This window comes from Hemiscyllium ocellatum, chromosome 38 (assembly GCF_020745735.1).
Source record: "Hemiscyllium ocellatum isolate sHemOce1 chromosome 38, sHemOce1.pat.X.cur, whole genome shotgun sequence".
Classification (NCBI taxonomy): domain Eukaryota; kingdom Metazoa; phylum Chordata; class Chondrichthyes; order Orectolobiformes; family Hemiscylliidae; genus Hemiscyllium; species Hemiscyllium ocellatum.
In genome coordinates, this window is record NC_083438.1 from 33,055,383 (window position 1) to 33,083,286 (window position 27,904).

Here is a 27,904-nt window from a genome sequence, read left to right on the forward strand (position 1 = left end):
GGGGTGTAGGGCCTGGAGGGGGTTACAGAGATAGGGAGGGAGTGTAGGGGCTGAAGGGGGTTACAGAGATAGGGAGGGGGTTACAGAGATAGGGAGGGGGTGTAGGGCCTGGAGGGGGTTACAGAGATAGGGAGGGAGTGTAGGGCCTGGAGGGGGTTACAGAGATAGGGAGGGGGTTACAGAGATAGGGAGGGGGTGTAGGGCCTGGAGGGGGTTACAGAGATAGGGAGGGAGTGTAGGGGCTGAAGGGGGTTACAGAGATAGGGAGGGGGTGTAGGGCCTGGAGGGGGTTACAGAGATAGGGAGGGGTATAGGGGCTGGAGGGGGTGACAGAGATAGGGAGGGGGTGTAGGGCCTGGAGGGGTTTACAGAGATAGGGAGGGGGTGTAGGGCCTGGAGGGGGTTACAGAGATAGGGAGGGGGTGTAGGGGCTGGAGGGGGTTACAGAGATAGGGAGGGGGTGTAGGGGCTGGAGGGGGGTTACAGAGATAGGGAGGGGGTGTAGGGGCTGGAGGGGGTGACAGAGATAGGGAGGGGGTGTAGGGCCTGGAGGGGGTGACAGAGATAGGGAGGGGGTGTAGGGCCTGGAGGGGGTTACAGAGATAGGGAGGGGGTGTAGGGGCTGAAGGGGGTTACAGAGATAGGGAGGGGGTATAGGGGCTGGAGGGGGTGACAGAGATAGGGAGGGGGTTTAGGGCCTGGAGGGGGTTACAGAGATAGGGAGGGGGTATAGGGAAAGAGGAGGTTAGTGGTTGTTGTGGAGGGAGGCGAGTGATCTCCATGAGCGTCCCTCTTGAACAACCTTTTGGGTTTCCTGTGTTTCATATCTCCCTGTGTGATTCGGCATGCGATCTGATCATGGCTGTTTGAAACGTTTTACGATGTCAGCGGTGTGAGATAATGCAGCTGGTTGTCTGGATCCCTCCCCTGCCCATGGTTTAGCGAGCATGCACTTCGGATTTTTAACTCGCCTTTTGCACTTGGCTGTCTTCCCAGCAGAAAATCACCAAACTGGGTCAGTTTGTGGTGAAGGAGGAGGAAGGCAGCAATGATGACCTCAAGCCAGGCAGCCTGTTCTTCAACCGGGCCAGCAGACCCCAGCTGGGCACGCCTGCAGGTCAGTATCTCCACAGCCAGGGAGGGTGAGGGCCGGTACACTGCTGGGATCGAGGAACGCACTTCCCTTTGGAGATTGTGATTGTTGAGAATGGCACGTTTGTATCTGGGATCGCAGCTCAGTCCTTTATTGTGGAAACAGTGTCTAACTATGAAGCAGAGTTTGTTTAAGCAGAACTTGCTCCTCGTGACCTGCAAGTCCTTTCTCTTCCTCATAGACATATCCGGTCTGATCACTTGGTCCCTTGGAATAGATAGGAGACTTATACAGGAACGGTTTCTGTAGCAAAACTGCTCCTCTGTCCCGAGTGCACAACGAGGATTTGGTGTACGCTGTGGACTGTACAGACAGTTTAATGAGCACCACATTACAGAGTCGACCGAAACTCTTTAAATGATGACAGAGGAAAAGCATTCTCAAATCTGGCATTTGATTATTTGGATTTCAGATGATTCAGATAAAATTGCAAGGTCACGACGCTTGGATAATAGATGTGGTCCTGCATTGGATTATACAGCACTCGATTATCCGAACAAAATACTCACAGGCTGTGTTGTTCAAATAATTGAGGTTTCTCTTTAGTCCATTGCAATAAACCATCTACAGGTTCTGTTTAAACAGTATACCACAGTAAACCATCTACAGGGTCTGTTTAAACAGTACACCACAGTAAACCATCTACAGGGTGTGTTTAAACAATACACCACAGTAAACCATCTACAGGGTGTGTTTAAACAGTACACCACAGTAAACCATCTACAGGGTGTGTTTAAACAGTACACCACAGTAAACCATCTACAGGGTGTGTTTAAACAGTGCACCACAGTAAACCATCTACAGGGTGTATTTAAACAGTGCACCACAATAAACCATCTACAGGGTGTGTTTAAACAGTACACCACAGTAAACCATCTACAGGGTGTGTTTAAACAGTACACCACAGTATACCATCTACAGGGTGTGTTTAAACAGTACACCACAATAAACCATCTACAGGGTCTGTTTAAACAGTGCACCACAATAAACCATCTACAGGGTCTGTTTAAACAGTGCACCACAGTAAACCATCTACAGGGTGTGTTTAAACAGTACACCACAGTAAACCATCTACAGGGTCCGTTTAAACAGTACACCACAATAAACCATCTACGAGGGTCTGTTTAAACAGTACACCACAGTAAACCATCTACAGGGTGTGTTTAAACAGTACACCACAGTAAACCATCTACAGGGTGTGTTTAAACAGTACACCACAGTAAACCATCTACAGGGTCTGTTTAAACAATACACCACAGTAAACCATCTACAGGTTCTGTTTAAACAGTACACCACAGTAAACCATCTACAGGGTGTGTTTAAACAGTACACCACAGTAAACCATCTACAGGGTCTGTTTAAACAGTACACCACAGTAAACCATCTACAGGGTGTGTTTAAACAGTACACCACAGTAAACCATCTACAGGGTGTGTTTAAACAGTACACCACAGTAAACCATCTACAGGGTCCGTTTAAACAGTACACCACAATAAACCATCTACGAGGGTCTGTTTAAACAGTACACCACAGTAAACCATCTACAGGGTGTGTTTAAACAGTACACCACAGTAAACCATCTACAGGGTGTGTTTAAACAGTACACCACAGTAAACCATCTACAGGGTCTGTTTAAACAATACACCACAGTAAACCATCTACAGGTTCTGTTTAAACAGTACACCACAGTAAACCATCTACAGGGTGTGTTTAAACAGTACACCACAGTAAACCATCTACAGGGTCTGTTTAAACAGTACACCACAGTAAACCATCTACAGGGTGTGTTTAAACAGTACACCACAGTAAACCATCTACAGGGTGTGTTTAAACAGTGCACCACAGTAAACCATCTACAGGGTCTGTTTAAACAGTGCACCACAGTAAACCATCTACAGGGTCTGTTTAAACAGTGCACCACAATAAACCATCTACAGGGTCTGTTTAAACAGTACACCACAGTAAACCATCTACAGGGTGTGTTTAAACAGTGCACCACAGTAAACCATCTACAGGGTGTGTTTAAACAGTACACCACAGTAAACCATCTACAGGGTCTGTTTAAAAATTACACCACAGTAAACCATCTACAGGGTCTGTTTAAACAGTACACCACAGTAAACCGTCTACAGGTTCTGTTTAAACAGTACACCACAGTAAACCATCTACAGGGTGTGTTTAAACAGTACACCACAGTAAACCATCTACAGGGTGTGTTTAAACAGTACACCACAGTAAACCATCTACAGGGTCTGTTTAAACAGTACACCACAGTAAACCATCTACAGGGTCTGTTTAAACAGTACACCACAGTAAACCATCTACAGGTTCTGTTTAAACAGTACACCATAGTAAACAATCTACAGGTTCTGTTTAAACAGTACACCACGGTAAACCATCTACAGAGTCTGTTTAAACACTGCACTACAGTAAACCATCTACAGGGTCTGTTTAAACACTGCACCACAGTAAACCATCTACAGGGTCTGTTTAAACAGTACACCACAGTAAACCATCTACAGGGTGTGTTTAAACAGTGCACCACAGTAAACCATCTACAGGTTCTGTTTAAACAGTACACCACAGTAAACCATCTACAGGGTCTGTTTAAACAGTACACCACAGTATACCATCTACAGGGTCTGTTTAAACAGTACACCACAGTATACCATCTACAGGGTCTGTTTAAACAGTACACCACAGTAAACCATCTACAGGGTCTGTTTAAAAAGTACACCACAGTAAACCATCTACAGGGTGTGTTTAAACAGTACACCACAGTAAACCATCTACAGGGTGTGTTTAAACAATACACCACAGTAAACCATCTACAGGGTCTGTTTAAACAGTGCACCACAGTAAACCATCTACAGGGTCTGTTTAAACAGTACACCACAGTAAACCATCTACAGGTTCTGTTTAAACAGTACACCACAGTAAACCATCTACAGGGTGTGTTTAAACAGTACACCACAGTAAACCATCTACAGGGTGTGTTAAAACAGTACACCACAGTAAACCATCTACAGGGTGTGTTTAAACAGTACACCACAGTATACCATCTACAGGGTGTGTTTAAACAGTACACCACAGTAAACCATCTACAGGGTGTGTTTAAACAGTACACCACAGTAAACCATCTACAGGGTCTGTTTAAACAGTACACCACAGTAAACCATCTACAGGGTCTGTTTAAACAGTACACCACAGTAAACCATCTACAGGGTGTGTTTAAACAGTACACCACAGTAAACCATCTACAGGGTGTGTTTAAACAGTACACCACAGTAAACCATCTACAGGGTCTGTTTAAACAGTGCTCCACAGTAAACCATCTACAAGGTCTGTTTAAACAGTACACCACAGTAAACCATCTACAGGTTCTGTTTAAACAGTGCACCACAGTAAACCATCTACAAGGTCTGTTTAAACAGTGCACCACAGTAAACCATCTACAAGGTCTGTTTAAACAGTACACCACAGTAAACCATCTACAGGGTGTGTTTAAACAGTGCACCACAGTAAACCATCTACAGGGTCTGTTTAAACAGTGCACCACAGTAAACCATCTACAGGGTGTGTTTAAACAGTGCACCACAGTAAACCATCTACAGGGTGTGTTTAAACAGTACACCACAGTAAACCATCTACAGGGTCTGTTTAAACAGTACACCACAGTAAACCATCTACAGGGTCTGTTTAAACAGTACACCACAGAAAACCATCTACAGGGTGTGTTTAAACAGTGCACCACAGTAAACCATCTACAGGGTGTGTTTAAACAGTACACCACAGTAAACCATCTACAGGGTCTGTTTAAACAGTACACCACAGTAAACCATCTACAGGTTCTGTTTAAACAGTACACCACAGTAAACCATCTACAGGGTGTGTTTAAACAGTACACCACAGTAAACCATCTACAGGGTCTGTTTAAACAGCACATGACAGTAAACCATCTACAGGGTGTGTTTAAACAGTACACCACAGTAAACCATCTACAGGGTGTGTTTAAACAGTGCACCACAGTAAACCATCTACAGGGTCTGTTTAAACAGTGCACCACAGTAAACCATCTACAGGGTCTGTTTAAACAGTACACCACAGAAAACCATCTACAGGGTGTGTTTAAACAGTGCACCACAGTAAACCATCTACAGGGTGTGTTTAAACAGTACACCACAGTAAACCATCTACAGGGTCTGTTTAAACAGTACACCACAGTAAACCATCTACAGGTTCTGTTTAAACAGTACACCACAGTAAACCATCTACAGGGTTTGTTTAAACAGTGCACCACAGTAAACCATCTACAGGGTGTGTTTAAACAGTACACCACAGTAAACCATCTACAGGGTCTGTTTAAACAGTGCACCACAGTAAACCATCTACAGGGTGTGTTTAAACAGTACACCACAGTAAACCATCTACAGGGTGTGTTTAAACAGTACACCACAGTAAACCATCTACAGGGTGTGTTTAAACAGTACACCACAGTAAACCATCTACAGGGTCTGTTTAAACAGCACATGACAGTAAACCATCTACAGGGTGTGTTTAAACAATACACCACAGTAAACCATCTACAGGGTCTGTTTAAACAATACACCACAGTAAACCATCTACAGGGTCTGTTTAAACAGTACACCACAGTAAACCATCTACAGGGTGTGTTTAAACAGTACACCACAGTAAACCATCTACAGGGTGTGTTTAAACAGTGCACCACAGTAAACCATCTACAGGGTGTGTTTAAACAGTGCACCACAGTAAACCATCTACAGGGTCTGTTTAAACAGTGCACCACAGTAAACCATCTACAGGGTCTGTTTAAACAGTGCACCACAATAAACCATCTACAGGGTGTGTTTAAACAGTACACCACAGTAAACCATCTACAGGGTCTGTTTAAACAGCACATGACAGTAAACCATCTACAGGGTGTGTTTAAACAATACACCACAGTAAACCATCTACAGGGTGTGTTTAAACAGCACACCACAGTAAACCATCTACAGGGTCTGTTAAAACAGTACACCACAGTAAACCATCTACAGGGTGTGTTTAAACAGTACACCACAGTAAACCATCTACAGGGTGTGTTTAAACAGTACACCGCAGTAAGCAGTGTACTGGGTCGTTTTGTGCAGTGATCCATAGCAGTGCAGTCTGCGCAGTGTATCTGTATAGCACACCGTAGCAAATAGTCATCAGCATCGAGGTCAATTGTAAACCATCGCAGTTTACTGAGTTTTTTTAGTCAGCAGACCCCAGCACATCGTTGAGGCTGCGTGACCAGCAGTAACCAGCTTGTGAGTCCCCCTATTACAACGGTATGGCAGGGTGATATCTACATCAAACCTGCAGTTTGTAGAAGATATCCCACACCTCATGTCGATCTCACAGTCACTTTCGATGTCATGATCCTGTTGATTGTAAGGATGCGAGTGGGATGGCCTCATCATTTTTTTCCTGTGTTGTGGACATCAGTCCTGGTGCACACAGCCATCTGATTGTATTTCCCTCCTCCTTCTCCAGCCACGTCTACTCTGACCGCGAGCGACCAGCCCACGGCGAGCTACGCGGCGGCAGCATTGGAGGCGAGCGGTGTCACATCTCCGAGCTCCTTGTCCACGGCGAAGGAGAAACCTGCGAGGCCCGGACCCAGCGCCCCCTCTGCAAAGGTACGCGGCTTACCCCCACCCCCACCACTACCTCCTGCTCCTCCGACTGGCTCCCTGGCGCAAGCCCACTCACTCGGGGACGGGCAGGTGGGAGTTGTCACATCGATGCCAGCCCCAGATAATGAGCGGTGCACCGAGGATGGTGCACGCTCCCTCAGGCTTGGTGGGCTTTGGGGAGTGGGAGCTGTTTGTCTGCACGATTATCCAGGCTCCATCTCTCTCTGTCTCTGGCGAAGAGATGCCTGTGGAGTGATCTGACTGATAGGAAGGTGCATCGAAGCAGTGTACCAGGCCGCAATATTTCCACGACCTGTAACTAATGTTCGAGGTGATGACTGAAACTGGAGCTCAGTGCTGGAAATGGCACCAGTCGGCTTAGAGGGAGCGTTAGATGGTGTGATAATTCAGGGAATCTCCCTTGCAGTACCAGTCGTACTTTTTGTATTCTGAGCTATGGATAATGATAGCTGACGTTCCAACAGGTTTTTTCCCCCTCTCCGAGATTGGTGTGTCTCTGTCAGCGTTTGCAGGTCGGTCATCTACCTGTTTGGCCACTGTGCATCATCCCCCTGTCAATGCAAGGTTAAACCTCAAGTGTAATCTGGGACATCTCCGTCCCCACCCACTCAGCCACCCCTGGCAATAAACAAGAATGGGAAAAATCACTCCCCTTGCAGTGGCGATGAATATTCTGGATGTATTAAAATCAGAAGCTGGATAAACACACGAGGGAGATTGGAACAGCCACTCGGCAGTACACAATTCGAGGGCTGCCCTGGGTTGCTGGGGGAATGTGTATAATTGCTCGGGGGAAATCGGGTGGTGAGCTGTCTCTCGATCTGCATTCCAGCAACCGACTCCAGGGAAAAGGAAGTTTGATTTTCCGAAGGAGAGGATGGGGAGCGTTCCTGTCAAAAAGGAGAGCCCCGGGGGAGGGCCAGAAGCTGCGAGCAAGAAAGTGAGCCCGCCACTGTCCGCAACGAAAAGGTTCAAAGGTATGCTGGTCATAACGTGGTTCAGAAACTGCCGTTTGAGCTGTTGGATGGAAGAGGTGAAGTGTTAGCAGCACAGCTTGTCACATTACAGCTTCCCAAAATCCACGGTACAATTAGAATTCCAGACAGCGCACTTTAGGAAGGACAAGGGGGTGTTCCGGAAGGTTTACCCCGAAAGGTTTTGGAGGCAAGGGGTATAGCTTCCAGGAAGCAGGTGTTGTCCTGAGTCACTGAGGGATGGTATGGCAGAGGGGGATGAGCCCAGAATGGGATTCCAATAAGAGAAACCTCTGATTGGCTGATGGTGCGAGGACAGCGTGGACTCAAATGAAAGGTTTTGGGGCAAGAGGTCTGTAGAGTAAGGGAGGGAGGCCGCAAGGGGGTGGGCTAGTGAGGAAGACCCGTTTTATGCAACGAGAGAGATCCAATGCCCATAGGTAGGAGCCCCAAGTGGAGATGGTGAGCGCGGACATTGGACAGGCCCCTGAAGGGATATGACCTCTCGGCATTACACAGACAGTGTGGGGGAAAAATGGGGCAGGCTGGATTGATCCACAGCGGAGTTGGCGTGGACTTGATGAGCTGAATAACCACAATCAAGAGCCAAGGCACAACCTTTTCTTGATCTCTGTGTGGGGGAGTGTTTCTTAATTTCACTCCTGAAAGCTCTGGCCTGAACACTTCTTAGTCCCAGACACAACCCCCCACCTGGTGGAATTTGTTTCTCTCCATCAACTCATAATCCCCCTCAATACCCTGAAAGCACAATCAAATCAGACATCACCCTCCAAATTGTGTGGCACGGTGGCTCAGTGGTTAGCACTGCTGCCTCACAGTGCCAATAATGACGGTCGCTGCCTTTAACAGGGGGCGAAGGAGAGAGATGATGTACCTGGGAAATGGGTGGGGCAAAGTGAGAGGCACACATAAAACACTGAGGCCCAAAGAAAACTTGGTGGGTAGGAAATACAAAAAGGTCACGAGCAGTTACAGAAACAATAAGGCAGTTTCTCTCTCTCTCGAGCACCAGGAGCTGGGTGCGGTGCTCCAGTTGTCCAGAGCCCTGGTTAGACCACACCCAGAGTGACTGGGAGGAGCTCTGGTTTCCCGTTGAGGAAGGAGTTCCTGACCGTTGGGGGGAATTGCAGTGTTTATTCACCAGATTGATCCCAGGGCTGTCAATCATACCCTGGTTAAATCACAAGGAGGGAGCCCACACACTGGGCGTTTTATTCACTAGAATCCCGATAGTGTGGAAGCAGGCCATTCAGCCCATCGAGCCCACACCCAGCCTCCAGAGACCATCACACCTAGACCCTAACCTACACATCCCTGGGCACTATGGGACAATTTAGCATGGCCAATCCACCCTAACCTGCACATCCCTGAATACTGTGGGCAATTTAGCATGGCCAATCCACCCTAACCTACACATCTTTGGACAGTGGGAGGAAACCGGAGCACCCAGAATGTGCAAACTCCACACAGACAGTCACCCAAGGCTGGAATCGAACCCGGTCCCTGGCGCTGTGAGGCAGCAGTGTTAACCACTGAGTCACCGTGCCACACAATTTGGAGGGTGATGTCTGATTTGATTGTGCTTTCAGGGTATTGAGGGGGATTATGAGTTGATGGAGAGAAACAAATTCCACCAGGTGGGGGGGTTGTGTCTGGGACTAAGAAGTGTTCAGGCCAGAGCTTTCAGGAGTGAAGTTAAGAAACACTCCCCCACACAGAGGTCAAGAAAAGGTTGTGCCTTGGCTCTTGATTGTGGATCAGTTGTCAATGATAGAACTGTGAGATTGGCTGAAGAAACAAATTGAGTGAGATTAAGGGATATCAAACAGTTGTGTGTGTGAGAGTTAGCTCAGTTGGCTGGATGGCTGGTTTGTGATGCAGTGATACCAACAGTGAGTGTTCAATTCCTGCACCAACCGAGGTTTTCAGGAAGTGTGCTTCACCTCTCGCCTGAGATGTGGTGACCCTCGGGGGTAAACTCCACAGCGGGTTGTGAGTTCATGGAATGCCCTGCCAGTAACAGTGGTGGACTCTCCCTCTTTATGGTCATTTAAGCGGGCATTGGATAAGCATATGGAGGTTATTGGGCTAGTGTAGGTTAGGTGGGCTTCGGTCAGTGCAACACCAAGGGCCGAAGGGCCTGTACTGCGCTGTATTTTTCTATGTTCTATGTTCTATCAGTCGTCTCTCTTTCTCAAATGAGAGAGAGAGAGAGAGAGAGAGCGAGTGGCTGTGTTCTTGTGCACCTCGCATTATGGAAAAATCGTACTTTAGAAACAGTGTCGGCGATGTGACTGCCTCACAGCCAGCGCATGCTTTAAAAGTTCACACTTAAGAAACAGTGTCCCCAATTTGTCAATCGCTTGTGATAACGAAACGCACATTGTAGCAGGATGACCTGTGCAGGAACTTTGAACTTCCCTTTTACTTGGCAAAACGAATCATTGGGACAGGGTAACGGGAGTAAGCCATTCAGCCTGTTGAGCCTGACCCTGCCTTCGATCCGAAGAGTTTCGTGCCCTTTGACCCTGTACTCCACTGGGAATCCGAAACCTTCCAAGTTCTACCTTAAACATACCGGAACGCTCAGCTTCCACAGCCCTCTGCCGTCGAGAATTCCAAAGTGCGGAGGTGTCAGGGTTGGACAAAGTAATCACACAACATCAGGTTACAGTCCACCAGGTTTATTTGAAATCACAAGTTTTCGCAGCGCTGCCCCTTCATCCATCTGGCGAAGGAGCAGTGCTCTGAAAGCTTGGTGACAGATCGATACGTTTTGAGCTGTTTCCAAACATAGATTAGATTAGATTACTTACAGTGTGGAAACAGGCCCTTCGGCCCAACAAGTCCACACCGACCCGCCGAAGCGCAACCCATCCATACCCCTACATTTACCCCTTTACCTAACACCATGGGCAATTTAGCATGGCCAATTCACCTAACCTGCACATCTTTGGACTGTGGGAGGAAACTGGAGCACCCAGAGAAAACCCACGCAGACACGGGGAGAAAGTGCAAACTCCACACAGTCAGTTGCCTGAGTCAGGAATTGAACCCGGGTCTCAGGCGCTGTGAGACAGCAGTGCTAACCACTGTGCCACCGTGCCGCCCACTAAGGAACGTGATAAACTGCTCTCCTCCAGGAACACGGAAGGCATGGGCTCAGAGGAGAGAGGTGGCCATTTTGTTTAGCTGAGATGAGGAGAAACTCTTTCCTTTTTGGAGGTTTGGAAAGCTCTGAAATCCTTTTTCCCAACGGCTTGTAGCTGTCCCATGAGTGTGCGTCAGACGGAGGTGGCTCAGGGTGTCGGGGGGAGGTGAAAAACCCCAGTCACCAAAGTATGGGATAGCAGAGCAGAGTTGAGGGGCCAAATGACCACCTCCTGCTCCTAATTGTATCCTCCTAACCGGCCTTTAAATGAAGGAACTTGCATTTCTGTAGCGCCTTTTGTCATCACAGGATGTTTCCTTGAAAGCCGGTGAAGTACTTCAGGTCACTATGGTAACACAGGAAGCCTAGTAACCAATTTGCACACAGGAAGGTCTCCTCTGACAACCCAGTGACAGCGAATGGGTAGGTTTTGTCTGGGAACCAAACGGTGTTTTTTTTTCCCCCAAAGTGTGAAATGATTGAAGCTTCACTGTTGGTTTAGGTCTATATTTATCAGCGGGTGATTGACAGGGGTTGGGGGTGGAGGGGGGAGTAGAGATTTCCATCATCAGTGCACATCTCTGATTAATTCATGGAGCGTGAGTGATGGGTGATGGACAGACATCAAATAAGCGACAATACAGTTCCTAAAATAAGCAAGAACAAAGCGAGCTATGAATTAAACATGATGTATAAGAGGCTGAGGGAAAGTAAGCTAAAGATGTGTCGCTTGTTTCTGCTCTGGGAATCTCATTCAGTCTTCAGATGTGTGTTAGTGTGTGTGTGTCTGTGTGTGAGAGAGAGAGACTTAGTTGAATAATTCCTGCAATGCCATGCTGTCTCAGTTTTCCGACTTTCGGGAATGAAAGATTTGCATTTCTCCGGGTGCCTGAAAGAGTTTCCTAACTCGTCAAATAAAGTCATTGTCAGAGGCTCAGTGCTGAGGGAGCGCCGCACTGTCGGAGGGTCAGTGCTGAGGGAGTGGGCACTGTCGGAGGGTCAGTGCTGAGGGAGTGGGCACTGTCGGAGGGTCAGTGCTGAGGGAGTGCCACACTGTCGGAGGGTCAGTGCTGAGGGAGCGCCGCACTGTCGGAAGGTCAGTGCTGAGGAAGTGGGCACTGTCAGAGGGTCAGTGCTGAGGGAGTGGGCACTGTCGGAGGGTCAGTGCTGAGGAAGTGGCGCACGGTCGGAGGGTCAGTGCTGAGGGAGCGCCGCACTGTCAGAGGGTCAGTGCTGTGGGAGTGGGCACTGTCGGAGGGTCAGTGCTGAGGGAGCGCCACACTGTCAGAGGGTTAGTGCTGTGGGAGTGCCACACTGTCGGAGGGTCAGTGCTGAGGGAGTGCCACACTGTCGGAAGGTCAGTGCTGAGGGAGTGGGCACTGTCGGAGGGTCAGTGCTGAGGGAGCGCCGCACTGTCGGAGGGTCAGTGCTGAGGGAGTGGGCACTGTCGGAGGGTCAGTGCTGAGGGAGTGGGCACTGTCGGAGGGTCAGTGCTGAGGGAGCGCCGCACTGTCGGAAGGTCAGTGCTGAGGGAGTGGGCACTGTCGGAGGGTCAGTGCTGAGGGAGCGCCGCACTGTCGGAGGGTCAGTGCTGAGGCAGTGGACACTGTCAGGGGGTCAGTGCTGAGGCAGTGGACACTGTCAGGGGGTCAGTGCTGAGGGAGTGCCGCACTGTCAGAGGGTCAGTGCTGTGGGAGTGGGCACTGTCGGAGGGTCAGTGCTGAGGGAGCGCCACACTGTCGGAGGGTCAGTGCTGAGGGAGCGCCGCACTCTCAGGGGGTCAGTGCTGAGGGAGCGCCGCAATGTCAGAGGGTCAGTGCTGTGGGAGTGGGCACTGTCGGAGGGTCAGTGCTGAGGGAGCGCCACACTGTCGGAGGGTCAGTGCTGAGGGAGCGCCGCACTGTCGGGGGGTCAGTGCTGAGGGTGCGCCGCACTGTCGGGGGGTCAGTGCTGAGGGTGCGCCGCACTGTCGGAGGGTCAGTGCTGAGGGAGCGCCGCACTGTCGGAGGGTCAGTGCTGAGGGAGTGGACACTGTCAGAGGGTCAGTGCTGTGGGAGTGGGCACTGTCGGAGGGTCAGTGCTGAGGGAGTGCCACACTGTTGGAGGGTCAGTGCTGAGGGAGTGCCGCACTGTCGGAGGGTCAGTGCTGAGGGAGTGCCGCACTGTCGGAGGGTCAGTGCTGAGGGAGTGCCGCACTGTCGGGGGGTCAGTGCTGAGGGAGTGCCGCACTGTCGGAGGGTCAGTGCTGAGGGAGTGCCGCACTGTCGGAGGGTCAGTGCTGAGGGAGTGCCGCACTGTCGGAGGGTCAGTTTTGCAGAAATGCTGTAACCTCAATTCTAATAAGGCGCAAAGGAGCTAACTCCGGTAACGAGTACTTATCCCTGAGCCAGTGTCACCGAGAAAGCAAATAATCTGGAACCGTGTCTGCTTTGCGGAGATGTGTGAGACACAAACGTGCCGTCCTGAAAAGGAGAAGGGAGACCTGAGAGATTAGCCTTTGTGGGAGCTTCCTGTGCGCAAATTGGGAGCTGCATTTGCTCATGACAACCGTGACGTCAGTTCCAACCAACTAATCCCGTCGGCTGTGTGGGTTATCCTGGTAATTGCTGAAACGTTGGAAGACGCTGGGCGAAATACAGTTATATTTTCTGTCCTTTCGAAATTGGCACCATTTCACACACTCTCTCTCTCTCTCTCTCTCTCTCTCTCTCTCTTCCCCCTCTCTCGTTCCTCCCTGCCCACCATCCCATTTGTTTGACAGCCGAGGCCAGTGTCTCAGCGCCCCCTGTGAACGCTGGGCCCCTCAGCCCCACACTGTTGGGCCCCTCCAGGAAAGCTGCCGGGTCCCTTCCCAAGAAAGGGAAGAAACACGGAGGGGCGTCTGGCGAGCCGGTGGAGTTCCACCGCATCCTGGAGAGGACCGTCTTCGTTCTGAGCGGCTTCCAGAACCCTTTCCGCTCCGAGTTGCGGGACAAGGCTCTGGAAATGGGGGCCAAGTACCGGAGCGACTGGTCCCCCGACTGCACCCACCTCATGTAGGTAACCGGCAATGTCATTGCAGAGAGAGACAGCAGGGGGTGCCATTGAGACTCACTCGGTCTGTTACACAGGAACATGAGGCCATTCAGCCCCTCCTCCTCCAGCCTGTTACACAGGAACAGGAGCAGGCCATTCAGCCTCCTCCTCCAGCCTGTTACACAGGAACAGGAGGCCATTCAGCCCCTCCTCCTCCAGCCTGTTACACAGGAACAGGAGGCCATTCAGCCCCTCCTCCTCCAGCCTGTTACACAGGAACAGGAGGCCATTCAGCCCCTCCTCCTCCAGCCTGTTACACAGGAACAGGAGGCCATTCAGCCCCTCCTCCTCCAGCCTGTTACACAGGAACAGGAGCAGGCCATTCAGCCCCTTAACCCTGTTAGAGAGGAGCAGGAAGTGACCCATTCAATTCCTCATGTGTGTTATGCACCAATGGGCCATTCAGCCCCTCAGCTCTGTGTCCTAGGCTGGTTTGGAACGAGCAGTTGGGTCCAGCATCAAGGGGTGGAAGGGGTTTCTGAACCTCTCCCACCCTCTCATTGTCTCAAAGGTTCAGATTATGTTTCCCAGGCTCGATGGAAGAATCCACCCTGAGATAATCAATTGCGGTGGATATGAGCCGCCGTGGACACAGCGAGTGAGCTGTGAGTGGAGAAGGTGGAGGCCGACAGTGAACCTGGGAGGGTGGGGAGCAGGAAGGAGGGGTTGCTGCCTCATTAAAATATCTCGGGAACACAGGAAAGGATTGAAAACCCGGTAAGGTGTTTGCCTTTCTCCCTCTCTCGGGGACAAGAACACCAGGAGCTGGGTGTGGTGCTCCCGTCATACAGAGTCCCCGGTCAGACCACACCCAGAGTGGTTCCGGGCTCCACATCCTCAGGGAGGAGGTATTAGCCCCGGAGAAATTGCAGCGTAGATTCACCAGAATGATCCCAAAGGTTAAACGACGAGGATCTTCGGAATTGAGAAGGTTAAAGGGGGGAGGTTGATTTGATCATCCAATGGAGAACAGACCAGGACCGATCGAGAGACACTCGGACTGTGGGACTGTCTGCGACATCACGCCAGGTATTTAACGGGTGAGAGGAGGGAACGGTTGTCAATGCAATTTAAAAATGGAGTCTCCTGTCTGGAACGGAGAGGTGGGTGTTGTGTTTTCTGAGGGTTTACGGTCTTTGGACATCTCTTCTCCAGAGAGTCGTGGAGGCTGAGCCGTTGAAGAGTTTTGTAAGGCCGAGGGAGATCTTGACGAATGGTGCAGCAGGCTAGAGGGCCCGAATGGCCAGCTTTCCTTCCTCCATTGTCTGTCTGTGTGTACGCCGGGTGATAGAACATCGAAACAGCTCTATTCCAAAAACACGGCAGTCGATAAGTTGCTGATGTCACATCTGTCGGATTGTTGTCCTTGTTAACCAAGGGAAACAAAATCGGGTCACAGATCCGCTGTCATCCCGCTGAGAGGAAGGGGGACAGGTTCGAGGGGCTGGACGGCCTAGCCTGTGTCTCACCGTCAGTGAGGTGAAGTTGTTCAGAGCACTGTGACAGTTCCCGGGGAAGGTTGGACGCACAAACATGGGACAGATAGTGTGAGGCTACAGGGAGGCCGATAGGTTCAAGGCAGAGAGTGACAGTAACCTGGAGACAACGGGGACTACAAATGCTGGAACATCTGAGTCGGTAAAGAGTGGAGCTGGAAAAGGTACAGCAAGTCAAGCAGCATTCAGAGGGGCAGGAGAGTCAGCGTTTCCGGTCGGGACCTGATGGGTTGATCATGTTGTGTTCAGAGGCAGGCAGATCCTCAATCTAGAGCCAGTTCCTGTTCTGATGTCGTCTCTCTCTCTCTCTGCCTGTGTCACTCTCACTCTCTTCTCTCTCTCCTCTCTCTCGCTCTCTCTCTCCTCTCTCTCTCTCTCTCTCTCTCTCTCTCCTCTCTCTCTCTCTCTCTCTCTCTCTCTCTCTCTCTGTGCCTCTGTCTCTCTGTCTGTCTCTGTCTGTCTCTCTCTGTGCCTCTCTGTCTGTGTCTGTCTCTCTTCCCCCTCCCCCCCACCTCTCTCTCGCTGTCTCTCTGTCTGTCTGTCTCTCTTCCCTCACCTCTCTCTCTCCCTCTCTGTCTCTGTGTGTGTCTCTCTCTCTCTGTCTCTGTCTCTTTCTCTCTTTCTGTCTCTGTCTCTCTGTTTGTCTCTGTCTGTCTGTCTCTCTCTTCCCCCCCCATCTCTCTCTCTCTCTCTCTCTCTCTCTCTCTCTCCCCGTCTCTCTCTGTCTCTCTCTGTCTCTCTGTCTGTCTGTCTGTGTCTCTCTCTCTCTCTTTCTCTCTCTCTCTCTCTCTCCCTCCACAGCTGTGCCTTTGCGAACACTCCCAAGTACACCCAGGTCAAGTCACAAGGTGGGTGTGTGGTCCGAAAGGATTGGATCTTGGACTGTCACAAGAAGAAGCAGAGGCTCTCCCACAAGCGGTAAGTCTCCAGCTGAAACTCTGTCCTTCGGGAAGGGGGTGGGGAGAGAGCCCCCAGGCCGAGGGAAGCCTCCATTTTAGTAGCGCCCTCCGCGTAGCGAGACATCGACAGTCGGCTGGAACTGGCTCCGTATGGAGGGAGGGAACATGAATGGGAAGCTGGGACAAGGCAGGTGGGTTTTTGAGGAATTGAATAGAGACATTTGGGACTCCCACTGGGGCTGTCACCATCGCAGTAACACCACCAGAGACTGGTGTCTGTCTTCATCCCCCCACCCACCAGCAACAGCTGGGACGTTCAGACATCTTCCTGGAAATATTGACTGGGTTACAGTGCCCTTGGGCTGCTGCTGATCCTACTTTGGTTTCCGTTTAACGCCGTGGATTAAACAGTCCCAGCTCTGGGATGTGAAGGAGTTGCCGAATACCTCAGTATAAGGAGCTTCCATCTGAAGGGTGTGGCCAGCTGCTGGGAAAGGGTCAGGAGACATTAGCACGTCACCTGACCACTTGGTGCAGGGACCAACATTTCTCCGAGATCCTGAGGAGATCGCAGCCTTTGGAAGGTGCTGTGTTTGTAATCACTTTCTCTTTGATCTTCTCCTCCCCCCTCCCACCACTTTGGAATCTTTCACACTTCATTCTGGAAGTTTTATCCCATTTCTTCTTTCACCCTCTCAAGCCGACCATTGTGTTGGTATTTTCTTGTCGTTTTGATTGTGGACTGAAACAGGGAAAAGGCTGCTTTAAAGCTAAGGCCCTCTGCATTTTATACAAAGCTGCTAACCGGGCACTCTCTTTGTAAGCGCTGTTTACACAGCTGCCTGAGCAGTATGGGAAGCTTCCCAGGGGGAGCCTGTGTGTAAATGGAGCTCTGGCTCATCCATGGAGCAGTGACCAGTCCTCCGGTCTGCCAGCAATTGGGAGATACTGTCCCAGGGAGCTGAACAGATCACCGTCGGGATGTTTGAGGGAAAAACACTAGATGGATCTGTGTCCCTCTCTCTCTCTCTCTCTGTCCCTCGCCTCTGTGTCCCTCTCTCTGTCCCTCGCCTCCACATTCCCCCCATCTTTCTCTCTCTCTGTCCCTTGCTTCTGTATTCTCCATGACACACACACACACACACACACACACACACTCTCTCTCTCTCTCTTTTCCTGTCCCTGTGTCTGTCTGTGTGTCTCTCTCTCTTTCTCTCTCTCCCTGTCCCTAAGTTTGTCCATCTGCCTCTGTCTGCGTGTTCATGTCCCTGTCTCTCTCTCTCTTTCCCCCTCTCTCTGTCTCTGTCTCTCTATGTCTGTGCAACCCTGTGTCTGCCTGTCTGTCTGTCTCTCCTCTGTCTGTGTGTTCCTGTCCCTATGTTTGTTTGTCTATCTCTCTTTTTTTCCCCTCTCTCTGTCTCTCTATGTCTGTACATCCCTGTGTCTGTCTGTCTCTCTCTCCTCTGTGTGTTCCTGTCCCTTGGGTTAGTTTCTTGCTTTCTCTGTGTGTGTGTGTGTGTGTGTGTGTGTGTGTGTCTCTCTCTCTCTCTCTCTCTCCTGCTCTGTCTGTCTGTATGTCCCTGTGTCTGTCTGTCTCTTTCACTCTCCCCCACTCTGTCTGTCTCTCTCCCTCTCTGTCTGTGCATCCCTGTGTCAGTCTCTCTCTCTCTCTGCCTTTGTGTTCTTGTCCCTCTCTCTCACTCTCTCTCTCTCTCTCTCTCTTGTTTGTTGTTGCCTGTGAATCGAGCTTTGTTTGCCGCCCCCTCGACACTCAGCGACCCACTTCTCTGGTTGCAGCTTCAAAGCATCCTCTGCTTTAATCACCCATGCCAGATGAACATTTTAAACACAGGTTCAGAAATGGCCTGGTTTCAGGAGACAATGAGACGAGCTGCAGGTCCCCATTGAGTGGGAGAAGCAGAGGTTTCGAGTGTCCGCTCTGAGCTGGGTATTGATATGCAATGAGCACCTGGGCCTGCAGCGAAAGCCGAGCACTCGGAGGATTTTGTTAGTACCTCACCCGCCAATCCAGCCCCCGAAATCAGAGCTGCCTTTTTAAACAAACAAACAACAAAAACAGTCCTGCTGTGACTGAGTCAAAGCCATGGCAAAACGGTTAGTTTAAGATAAAATGCCACCTCGTTTTAGACTGACAGGTTTTGGATTGTGGTTGACACAACCTCACAAGTTCTGTTTAGCCAGGCTGTGTTTCTGGAGAGCAGTCCTTGTGACCCAGGAAACGTCGCAGCCAATTTGCGCACAGCACGCTCCCACAGGTGAGCGAGCTTCTGGTGAGCTGACGCTTGCTGGGAAGTTTGAATGTGGGCCTCAGGGGAGAACTGTCGCAGGCCACGCTGTTGTAAAGGCCTTTTGCTTGTGTCGCCGGGAGCAGGTACCTACTGGACGGGGCCGAGTCGAGCAGTGAGGAGCTGGAGGAGGACGAGGAATGGGGTGGCGCGCCGACGGCCCAGCCTGCAGACAGGAAGGTACGACCAGGCGCGCGCACACGGTCAGAGCGGTGCTGGAAAAGCACAGCAGGTCAGGCAGCATCCGAAGGGAAGGAGAATTGACCGTTTCGGGCAAAGCCCTTCATCAGGAATGAAGGCAGGGAGCCTCGGAGGGGGTGGAGGGATAAATGGGAGGGGGTTGGGAATGGTGGGTAGCTGAGAGTGCACTAGGTGGGTGGAGGTGGGGGTAAAGGTGATAGGTCAGGGAGGAGGGTGGGAAGGGAGATTGGCAGGTCTGACAGGTCATGAGGATGGCGCTGAGCTGGTGGGGTGGAGGGCGAGGGGAAATGAGGAAGCTGTTGAAGTCCACATTGATGCCCTGGGGTTGAAGTGTTCTGAGGCGAAAGATGAGGCCTTCTTCCTCTAGGCGTCTGGTGGTGAGGGAGCGGCGGTGTAGGAGGCCCAGGACCTGCATGTCCTCGGCAGAGTGGGAGGGGGAGTTGAAATGTTGGGCCACAGGGCGGTGTGGTTGATTGGTGCGGGTGTCCCGGAGATGTTCCCTAAAGCGCTCTGCTAGGAGGCGCCCAGTCTCCCCAAGGTAGAGGAGACCGCATCGGGAGCAACGGATACAATAAATGATATTAGTGGATGTGCAGGTAAAACTTTGATGGATGTGGAAGGCTCCTTTAGGGCCTTGGATGGAGGTGAGGGAGGAGGTGTGGGAGCAGGGTTTGCAGAGGCAGGGGAAGGTGCCAGGACGGGAGGGTACCTGACCAGGTAGTCACGGAGGGAATAGTCTTTAAGGAAAGCGGAAAGGAGTGGGGAGGGAAATATATACATATGGTCATAGGGGAGGGTCAGGCTGCGCCTTTACAGCTCAGCTCTGTCCAAGGGCAGCAATCTGATGGGCCGAACGGTCACGAGCATTTCCAAACCCGTTCCGAGTTGATTCTCTTGTTGTGTGAAATGGGTTGAGCCGAAGAGCATCTGAGGGAGCGGCTCTGCTCCCAGAGCTGGGGTTTCAGAGCTCCCTTCACTGATCTCCGACCTCCTCCATTACAGACCACGCCCCCAGAGGGGTCTCGCAAGCTGCCAGCCAAGGAGCACAGAGTCACCCCCAGGCCGGAGCCTCCGAGAACAAGCCAAGGCCACCCTGGGGCCAGCTCGTCATCGAGCGGCCAGCCCAGACCCCTGACTCCGGATGAAGACTATGGAGGATCCACCGATGAGGATTTGCCAGGTTTGGGGATTCGGGGAGCAAGGGCAGCACTGAGGGACCTGTACACGACCACAAACTGTCACCCCCTCCAGCCCCTACACCCCCTCCCTATCTCTGTAACCCCCTCCGGCCCCTACACCCCCTCCCTATCTCTGTAACCCCCTCCAGCCTCTACACCCCCTCCCTATCTCTGTAACCCCCTCCAGCCCCTACACCCCCCTCCCTATCTCTGTAACCCCCTCCAGCCCCTACACCCCCTCCCTATCTCTGTAACCCCCTCCAGCCCCTACACCCCCTCCCTATCTCTGTAACCTCCAGATAGCGCAGGCTGCGTGGAGGTGTGAGAGTAATGAGAGCGATCTGCGAGCCAGGACAGACCTGATGGACTAGCTGGCCTGTGCATTTCACCTGTATCTGTGCACAGTGCAGGTTGTACTTCCTCGAAGATACAGCTGCAGATCTGTTTTTTTTTAATCGCCGTGGAAATATCCTCTAGTTGTGGGTGACACAAGTGGGAAAATGGCCGCCTCATCTGATTTGGTTTGTTTTCTGTCCTTACCAGTTCCTGGGAGGAGCTTTGATGGTGATTCTGGCTGTGACACTGAGGATGAACTCAAAAGGTAGCTATCTCCTTTCTGAAGCTGATGTATGAGCCTGCATTTACGTAGTGCCTTGATAACAGTAAGCAATGCCAATCTCATCAAATCTGACCCGACATGATGTCACAAGGCCTGTTAGGTAAAGGTAACCAACAACTTGGCCAATCAGGGAGGTTTCTGCTCTCAACCGGGGAGAGGGAGTGGCTGAGGGAGGGGAATGGTGTCAGCTGGGGGACTGGAGGGAGGGGAATGGTGTCTGCTGGGAGACTGGGGGAAGGGGAATGGTGTCTACTGGGGGGAGGGGAATGGTGTCTACTGGGAGACTGGGGGGAAGGGAATGGTGTCTGCTGGGGGACTGGGGGGAGGGGAATGGTGTCTGCTGGGGGACTGGGGGGAGGGGAATGGTGATTGCTGGGGGGAGGGGAATGGTGTCTGCTGGGAGACTGGGGGGACAATAGACAATAGGTGCAAGAGTAGGCCTTCGAGCCTGCACCACCATTCATTATGATCATGGCTGATCATCCTGAATCAGTATCCTGTTCCTGCCATAGCTCCGTAACCCTTGGTTCCACTCTCCTTGAGAGCTCTATCTAACTCTTTCTTAAATGAATCCAGAGACTGGGCCTCCACTGCCCTCTGGGGCAGAGCATTCCACACAGCCACCACTCTCTGGGTGAAGAAGTTTCTCCTCATCTCTGTCCTAAATGGTCTACCCCGTATTTTTAAGCTGTGTCCTCTGGTTTGGCACTCACCCATCAGCGGAAACATGTTTCCTGCCTCCAGAGTGTCCAATCCTTTAATAATCTTATATGCCTCAATCAGATCCCCTCGCAGTCTTCTAAACTCAAGGGTATACAAGCCCAGTCGCTCCAATCTTTCAATGTAAGGTAATCCCGCCATTGCAGGAATTGACCTCGTGAACCTACGCTGCGCTCCCTCAATAGCCAGAATGTCTCTCCTCAAACTTGGAGACCAGAACTGCACGCAGTACTCCAGGTGTGGTCTCACCAGGGCCCTGTACAGCTGCAGAAGCACCTCTTTGCTTCTATACTCAATCCCTCTTGTTATGAAGGCCAGCATGCTATTAGCCTTCTTCACTACCTGCTGTACCTGCATGCTTACCTTCATTGACTGGTGTACAAGAACACCCAGATCTCTCTGTACTGCCCCTTTACCTAAATTGATTCCATTTAGGTAGTAATCTGCCTTCCTGTTCTTGCCACCAAAGTGGATAACCACACATTTATCCACATTAAACTGCACCTGCCATGTATCTGACCACTCACCTAACCTGTCCAGGTCACCCTGTAATCTCCTAACATCCCCCTCACATTTCACCCTGCCACCCAGCTTAGTATCATCAGCAAATTTGCTAATGTTATTACTGGATAGCAGATAGGGAAGGGAATGGTGTCTGCTGGGAGAGTGGGCGGAGGGGAATGGTGTCAGCGGGGAGAGTGGGGGGAGGGGAATGGTGTCAACTAGGGAGAGGGAGAATGGAAGTGCCTTCAATCCCAATGAGGACGTTGTCCGAACCGTGACCACCCTCGAGCCGGGGTGTGGGTGAGCACCGGGTGAGGAGTGGCTCAGAAACGTTCATTTTCAATCCGAGTGCAGGATCAAACATAACATTAAAGGACCTCCTTGAGGATCTTCATGATAAAAGGCTTCACCATGCTCTGTGTCTCTCTCTCTCTCTCTCTTCAGTATCAATTATCCATTTCATTTAAAATAACACTCCAGGGTCAGGCTGACAGCACCCCCACTCCGCAATCTCTGTAACCCCCTCCAGCCCCCACACCCCCTCCCTATCTCTGTAATCCCCTCCAGCCCCTACACCCCCTCCCTAACTCTGTAGTCCCTTCCAGCCCCTACACCCCCTCCCTATCTCTGTAACCCCCTCCAATCCCCACACCCCCTCCCTATCTCTGTAACCCCCTCCAGCCCCTACACCCCCTCCCTATCTCTGTAACCCCCTCCAGCCCCTACACCCCCTCCCTATCTCTGTAACCCCCTCCAGCCCCTACACCCCCTCCCTAACTCTGTAGTCCCTTCCAGCCCCTACACCCCCTCCCTATCTCTGTAACCCCCTCCAATCCCCACACCCCCTCCCTATCTCTGTAACCCCCTCCAACCTCTATAACCCTCAGGAGGGTTAGCATTGCTGCAGTCCCCGTCTCTTGCGGCTCCCCTGGGTGTGTTCCCTGCCCGGTTACACCCTACATTCAGTCCCTCCTGCCCTCAGGTCTGGAATATCTTGTCTGTCATCTGTCTGTCCCCGTGCACTGCCATGTCTCCAGCTGATGGCTGATCCCCACCTCCTCCAGGCGCGGTTGGAGGATGGAGAGCAAATGCAGGCTGTATCCCCGCGGAAGGAATCTGAAAGTCTCCCTTTTGCATTGTCCTTTTAAAGGTGCTCCTTTTAAACTCAGAAGTAGCTCTTTGGAGCTTTGAGAGGCCTCTCCCTGATATTCTGAGCTCGGACTCTCTTGAAGGTTTCTGTGTGTGACCTATCACTCCATGTGAACACCAAGGTGCGGTTTCTACCATGCTGCAGGTGTGAGCTGCTCCCCGCTCTGAGCAGGGGGAGGCTTTGATCTTCTGTATGTGGGATTCTCCATTTCAGGGTCCAGGAATACAATCAGAAGCAGCTCCAGGCCAAGGAGGAAATCGATCCGTACGCTGGCTCCACGGACGAAAACACCGACGTGGAGGAGAGTGGCGCTGGAGACCTTGACCTCCCCATCCCTGAGCTCCCTGGTGAGTCTGGCATCACCTTCCCAGCGCTGAGTGGGTGCACAGCGAGGTGCACTCTCTCCATTAGCCGAGAGCTTAATTAACAGGCTGTCAGCGAAAAGGGTGAGGAGGAGAATCTGTTTTCACCCTGTGGTCAGTGGAAAGCTGGAATCCAATGCCTGAAACCGTCAAACACTGCTCCCATTGAAGCAGTGCACTCAGTTCGGATATAACCTGATAGTCCAGTTCTCGCTCAGTAAGAAAGTCCCGCAATATCAGCACCATTTAAACTAACGGCACAGGACTCAGTGCGGGGAAGGATAGTTCATGTGTGACCAATAACCATCTAAATTCTTCAGCTTATGTAGAAGAAACCTGGGTCACAGCAGAACTGATTGTACCCAGATACTCACTCGCGTTGCTATAGCTGCCCGGGATGTGGACTGGTATGTTGGGATGTGGGATTATTGTACTCAGACAGATGTTGACCCCATGTGTGTGGTGCTGCACTCTGAGCTTCAGTGAGCTCGAATGGCCATCAGTCAGCCATGGTTAATGTTGGTGACTGTGCACCCAAACAAATCCATGGAAATCCCTTCAGGATGTAGGCTTTTAGGGCCCGGGTTGGGGGCTGTCCCCTTTACCCCCCTGGGTTGGGGGATGTCTGATTTTTGTTACTGAACTGTGGTATAAGTCCGTTTCTGTCATAAATGGTTCTGCTTCCCATGAGAGATGGCAGCAGCGTTAATGACCTTTCCATCTCGGTGTGCGTTAACTCTTACCTGTTTTGTTTGCGACAGATCTTTTTCTGGGGAAGCACTTCCTGCTGTACGGGGACTTCCCCAACGATGAGCATCGAATGTTGAGCCGCTATATCACCGCCTTCAACGGGTGAGTCCGATTGTGTTGCTCGATTATGGGCACAAGGCACCCTCTCACCCAGGGCCACAGATAACCCTGGCGCGTGCTCTCTCTCTCTCTCTCTCTCTCTCTCTGTCTTCTCTCTCTCTCTCTCTCTCTCTGCCATCTCTCTGTCTTCTCTCTGTCTTTTCCTCTCTTCTCCTTCTCCTCTCTCTCGCTTCTCCTCTCTCTCCCTCTCTCCTCTCTCTCCCTCTCTCCTCTCTCTCCCTCTCTCCTCTCTCTCTCTCTCTCCCCTCTCTCTCTCTCTCCCTCTCCTCTCTCCTCCTCTCTCCCCCTCTCTCCTCTCTCTCTCTCTCTCTCTCCTCTTTTTCTCTCTCTCTCTCTCTCCTCTCTCTCCCTCTCTCCTCTCTCTCCTCTCTCTCCTCTCTCTCCTCTCTCTCACTCTCTTCCCCCCCTCTCGTTCTCCCTCTCTCTCTCTCTCGTCCTCTCTCTCTCTCTCTCCTCTCCCTCTCCTCTCTCCTCCTCTCTCCCCCTCTCTCCTCTCTCTCTCTCTCTCTCTCCTCTCCTCCTCTCTCTCTCTCACACTTTACAAGGTCTCAGGCGTCCAAAATGGCTGCCCCCTGCCCATACCGAGACTGGGCCCTGCTGCCCAGGCTGTAGTTAGACTCCTCTGCCAGTAGTGAGCTCACTCCAACCTGTCAAGTCCCCTGCAGGTTCTCTATTTGAAAGAATCACGGAAGGGGATGGTGAAACTCTGGATCCACCTCGATGAGTCGGTTGGTCTCCCCTCCCTCCTGTTTCTGTCCCAGGTATCCCCCGCTGTTCCAGTGTTAGCTTTATGCCTCTTCACTTTCACAGAAGTCCTACGTTAGTACCTGCTTTCGCTAACTGAAAGAAATCCAAAGGGGATTTTCGCTTTTACGGGAAAAGTCGAACTGTTGCCTCAATAAGTGAACGCTGCTTCGCTTTTCACCATTTCGGTTTACAAAAGGTTTCATAGGGACGCTGCGCTTTCGGATGGTGGGGGTGGGTGGGCTACCTGGATGGAGGTCCCTCCCATCAAGCCCCCACCAGCCAAGATGGTGGTTACAGCGGAGCAGCCCCAGCCCTGCCCGACCCTCCACTTGCTGCCTCATGTGACACGCGTGTTCCCTTTCCCTCCGCGTGCAGGGCCCTGGAGGAGTACATGAACGACTCTGTAAACTACGTGATCACAGCGGAGGAGTGGGATGACCGATTTGACGAGGTGAGACGGGAGGGGTGTGTTTCGTATCTCTGAGCAGACAGCGGTGAGCGTGGCGTTGAGAGCTCAGGCCGCTGCTTCACATGCAGTCCCTTCATGGTACATCCTTTTATCAAGGGATTCCAGTCACAGGCAGCCCCCACCTGAAGGATAATACCGCTGCTGGCTTCATTGTGCAGAATTAGGCTTTTGCTGAGAGTGGAGACACATCGTAGAAGTTTTTAGTTTGGCATTAACCAGGCAAGTCTTCCCTCAGCACTGACCCTCCGACAGTGCCCACTCCCTCAGCACTGACCCTCCGACAGTGCAGCACTCCCTCAGCACTGACCCTCCGACAATGTCCACTCCCTCAGCACTGACCCTCCGACAATGTCCACTCCCTCAGCACTGACACTCTGATAGTGCAGCCCTCCCTCAGCACTGACCCTCCGACAATGTCCACTCCCTCAGCACTGACACTCCGATAGTGCAGCCCTCCCTCAGCACTGACCCTCCGACAGTGCAGCACTCCCTCAGCACTGACCCGCCGACAGTGCGACACTCCCTCAGTACTGACCCTCCGACAGTGCCCACTCCCTCAGCCCTGACCCTCCGACAGTGTCCACTCCCTCAGCACTGACCCTCCGACAGTGCCCACTCCCTCAGCCCTGACCCTCCGACAGTGTCCACTCCCTCAGCACTGACCCTCCGACAGTGCCCACTCCCTCAGCCCTGACCCTCCGACAGTGTCCACTCCCTCAGCACTGACCCTTCGACAGTGTCCACTCCCTCAGCACTGACCCTCTGACAGTGCCCACTCCCTCAGCACTGACACTCCGATAGTGCAGCCCTCCCTCAGCACTGACCCTCTGACAATGTCCACTCCCTCAGCACTGACACTCCGATAGTGCAGCCCTCCCTCAGCACTGACCCTCCGACAGTGCAGCACTCCCTCAGCACTGACCCGCCGACAGTGCGACACTCCCTCAGTACTGACCCTCCGACAGTGCCCACTCCCTCAGCCCTGACCCTCCGACAGTGTCCACTCCCTCAGCACTGACCCTCCGACAGTGCCCACTCCCTCAGCCCTGACCCTCCGACAGTGTCCACTCCCTCAGCACTGACCCTCCGACAGTGCCCACTCCCTCAGCCCTGACCCTCCGACAGTGTCCACTCCCTCAGCACTGACCCTTCGACAGTGTCCACTCCCTCAGCACTGACCCTCTGACAGTGCCCACTCCCTCAGCACTGACATTGTTGTATTTCCAAATTTCTGAAAAGGGCTTTGAGGCTGCGTGTATCTGATTCGGACGCTAGAGTGTGGGAGAGGGGGGAGCAGTGATGTAAAACTGGGAGCCGTGAATTGGGGTACAGACAGTTTGGTTTGGTGTTGAGCAATCGTTTGACTTGTACAGACGGATGATGTGATTTGACCCTTTCTGCCTCAGGCTCTGACGGAGAACTCCAACCTGGCCTTTGTGAAGCCTCGATGGGTGTACGTGTGCAATGCGAAGCAGAGAATGGTGCCCCACCAGCCCTACGTGGTGGTCCCTCAGCAATAGCTGCTCGAAACCCATCTCCTGTTGGTCCCCTGAGGCCAGAGGGAGGGCAGTGGAGCTGAACACTGAGAGGCAGAGACCCCCGGATCCTGGCATCAAATCTGTCAGGCCAGCTGAGCGTGTGTGAGGAAACAAAGCATTTTATCATGGCGATGAGGGAGGCCATTCGGTCCACTGAGTTCATTCTAGTTCTGTATCAGATGATCCCGTTAGTCCCATCCTTGCTGGATTCTTGTAGCATTGCAAGTTTATTTCTCTTATGCGTCTCTTCAAATTCCTTTTGAAATCATTCATCATCTGCGCTTCCCCCACAACACCCTTGGGCAGAGACCTCTTCCCTTTTTCCTCAAAACCTGAAGACTCTGTCTCCCCCAGAACAGGTTTTCTTTGCCCACACTTTTTAAAAATATTTTTTGGGCGTTTTGTACATTCCTACCTGGTGTCCTTCACTCCCATAAGAGTGAACCCTGTCACTGAAATCTGTCCCCTCTGCAGCAGGTCCGATGAATCTCCACCGCAGCCTCTCGCCCCTCACATTCCTTCTCAAGGATAAAAGCTTCCAAAAATCCAGAATAACTTGCCTCTTGAAGGTGTATTTTAGATCAGCCTGTATCAAGGTGAGAGATCGAAGAGGAGGTCACGCAGTCAACAGAGCTACTGATATTGTTTGAAATTGTCTAAATCTTTGCTCAATTGATAGCTTTTGTTGTTTGATTCTATTTTCTTGTAAATAAACCAGACGCGTTTGCTTAAAGCCCTGAAGGGGTTTTTTGAAGCTGAGAAAGTCTAA

At 51.7% G+C, this 27,904-nt stretch overlaps 1 protein-coding gene across 4 annotated transcripts in view; it reads left to right on the forward strand.

The window, feature by feature from the left end:
- Positions 1–27,904, forward strand: part of xrcc1 (X-ray repair complementing defective repair in Chinese hamster cells 1) — a 39,883-nt gene extending 11,979 nt beyond the window's left edge. For 2 of the 4 annotated variants that reach the window (XM_060852653.1, XM_060852651.1), the window contains exons 6-17: positions 997–1,117; positions 6,692–6,837; positions 7,688–7,832; positions 13,763–14,036; positions 16,374–16,490; positions 18,864–18,957; positions 19,981–20,158; positions 20,700–20,757; positions 23,363–23,496; positions 24,273–24,363; positions 25,504–25,579; positions 27,004–27,904. In XM_060852653.1, coding sequence (XP_060708636.1) covers positions 997–1,117; positions 6,692–6,837; positions 7,688–7,832; positions 13,763–14,036; positions 16,374–16,490; positions 18,864–18,957; positions 19,981–20,158; positions 20,700–20,757; positions 23,363–23,496; positions 24,273–24,363; positions 25,504–25,579; positions 27,004–27,117 — 1,548 coding nt within the window. In that variant the 3' untranslated portion in view covers positions 27,118–27,904. The remainder of the gene's footprint in view (positions 1–996; positions 1,118–6,691; positions 6,838–7,687; positions 7,833–13,762; positions 14,037–16,373; positions 16,491–18,863; positions 18,958–19,980; positions 20,159–20,699; positions 20,758–23,362; positions 23,497–24,272; positions 24,364–25,503; positions 25,580–27,003) is intronic. The other 2 variants (XM_060852654.1, XM_060852652.1) reach the window with 1 other exon arrangement.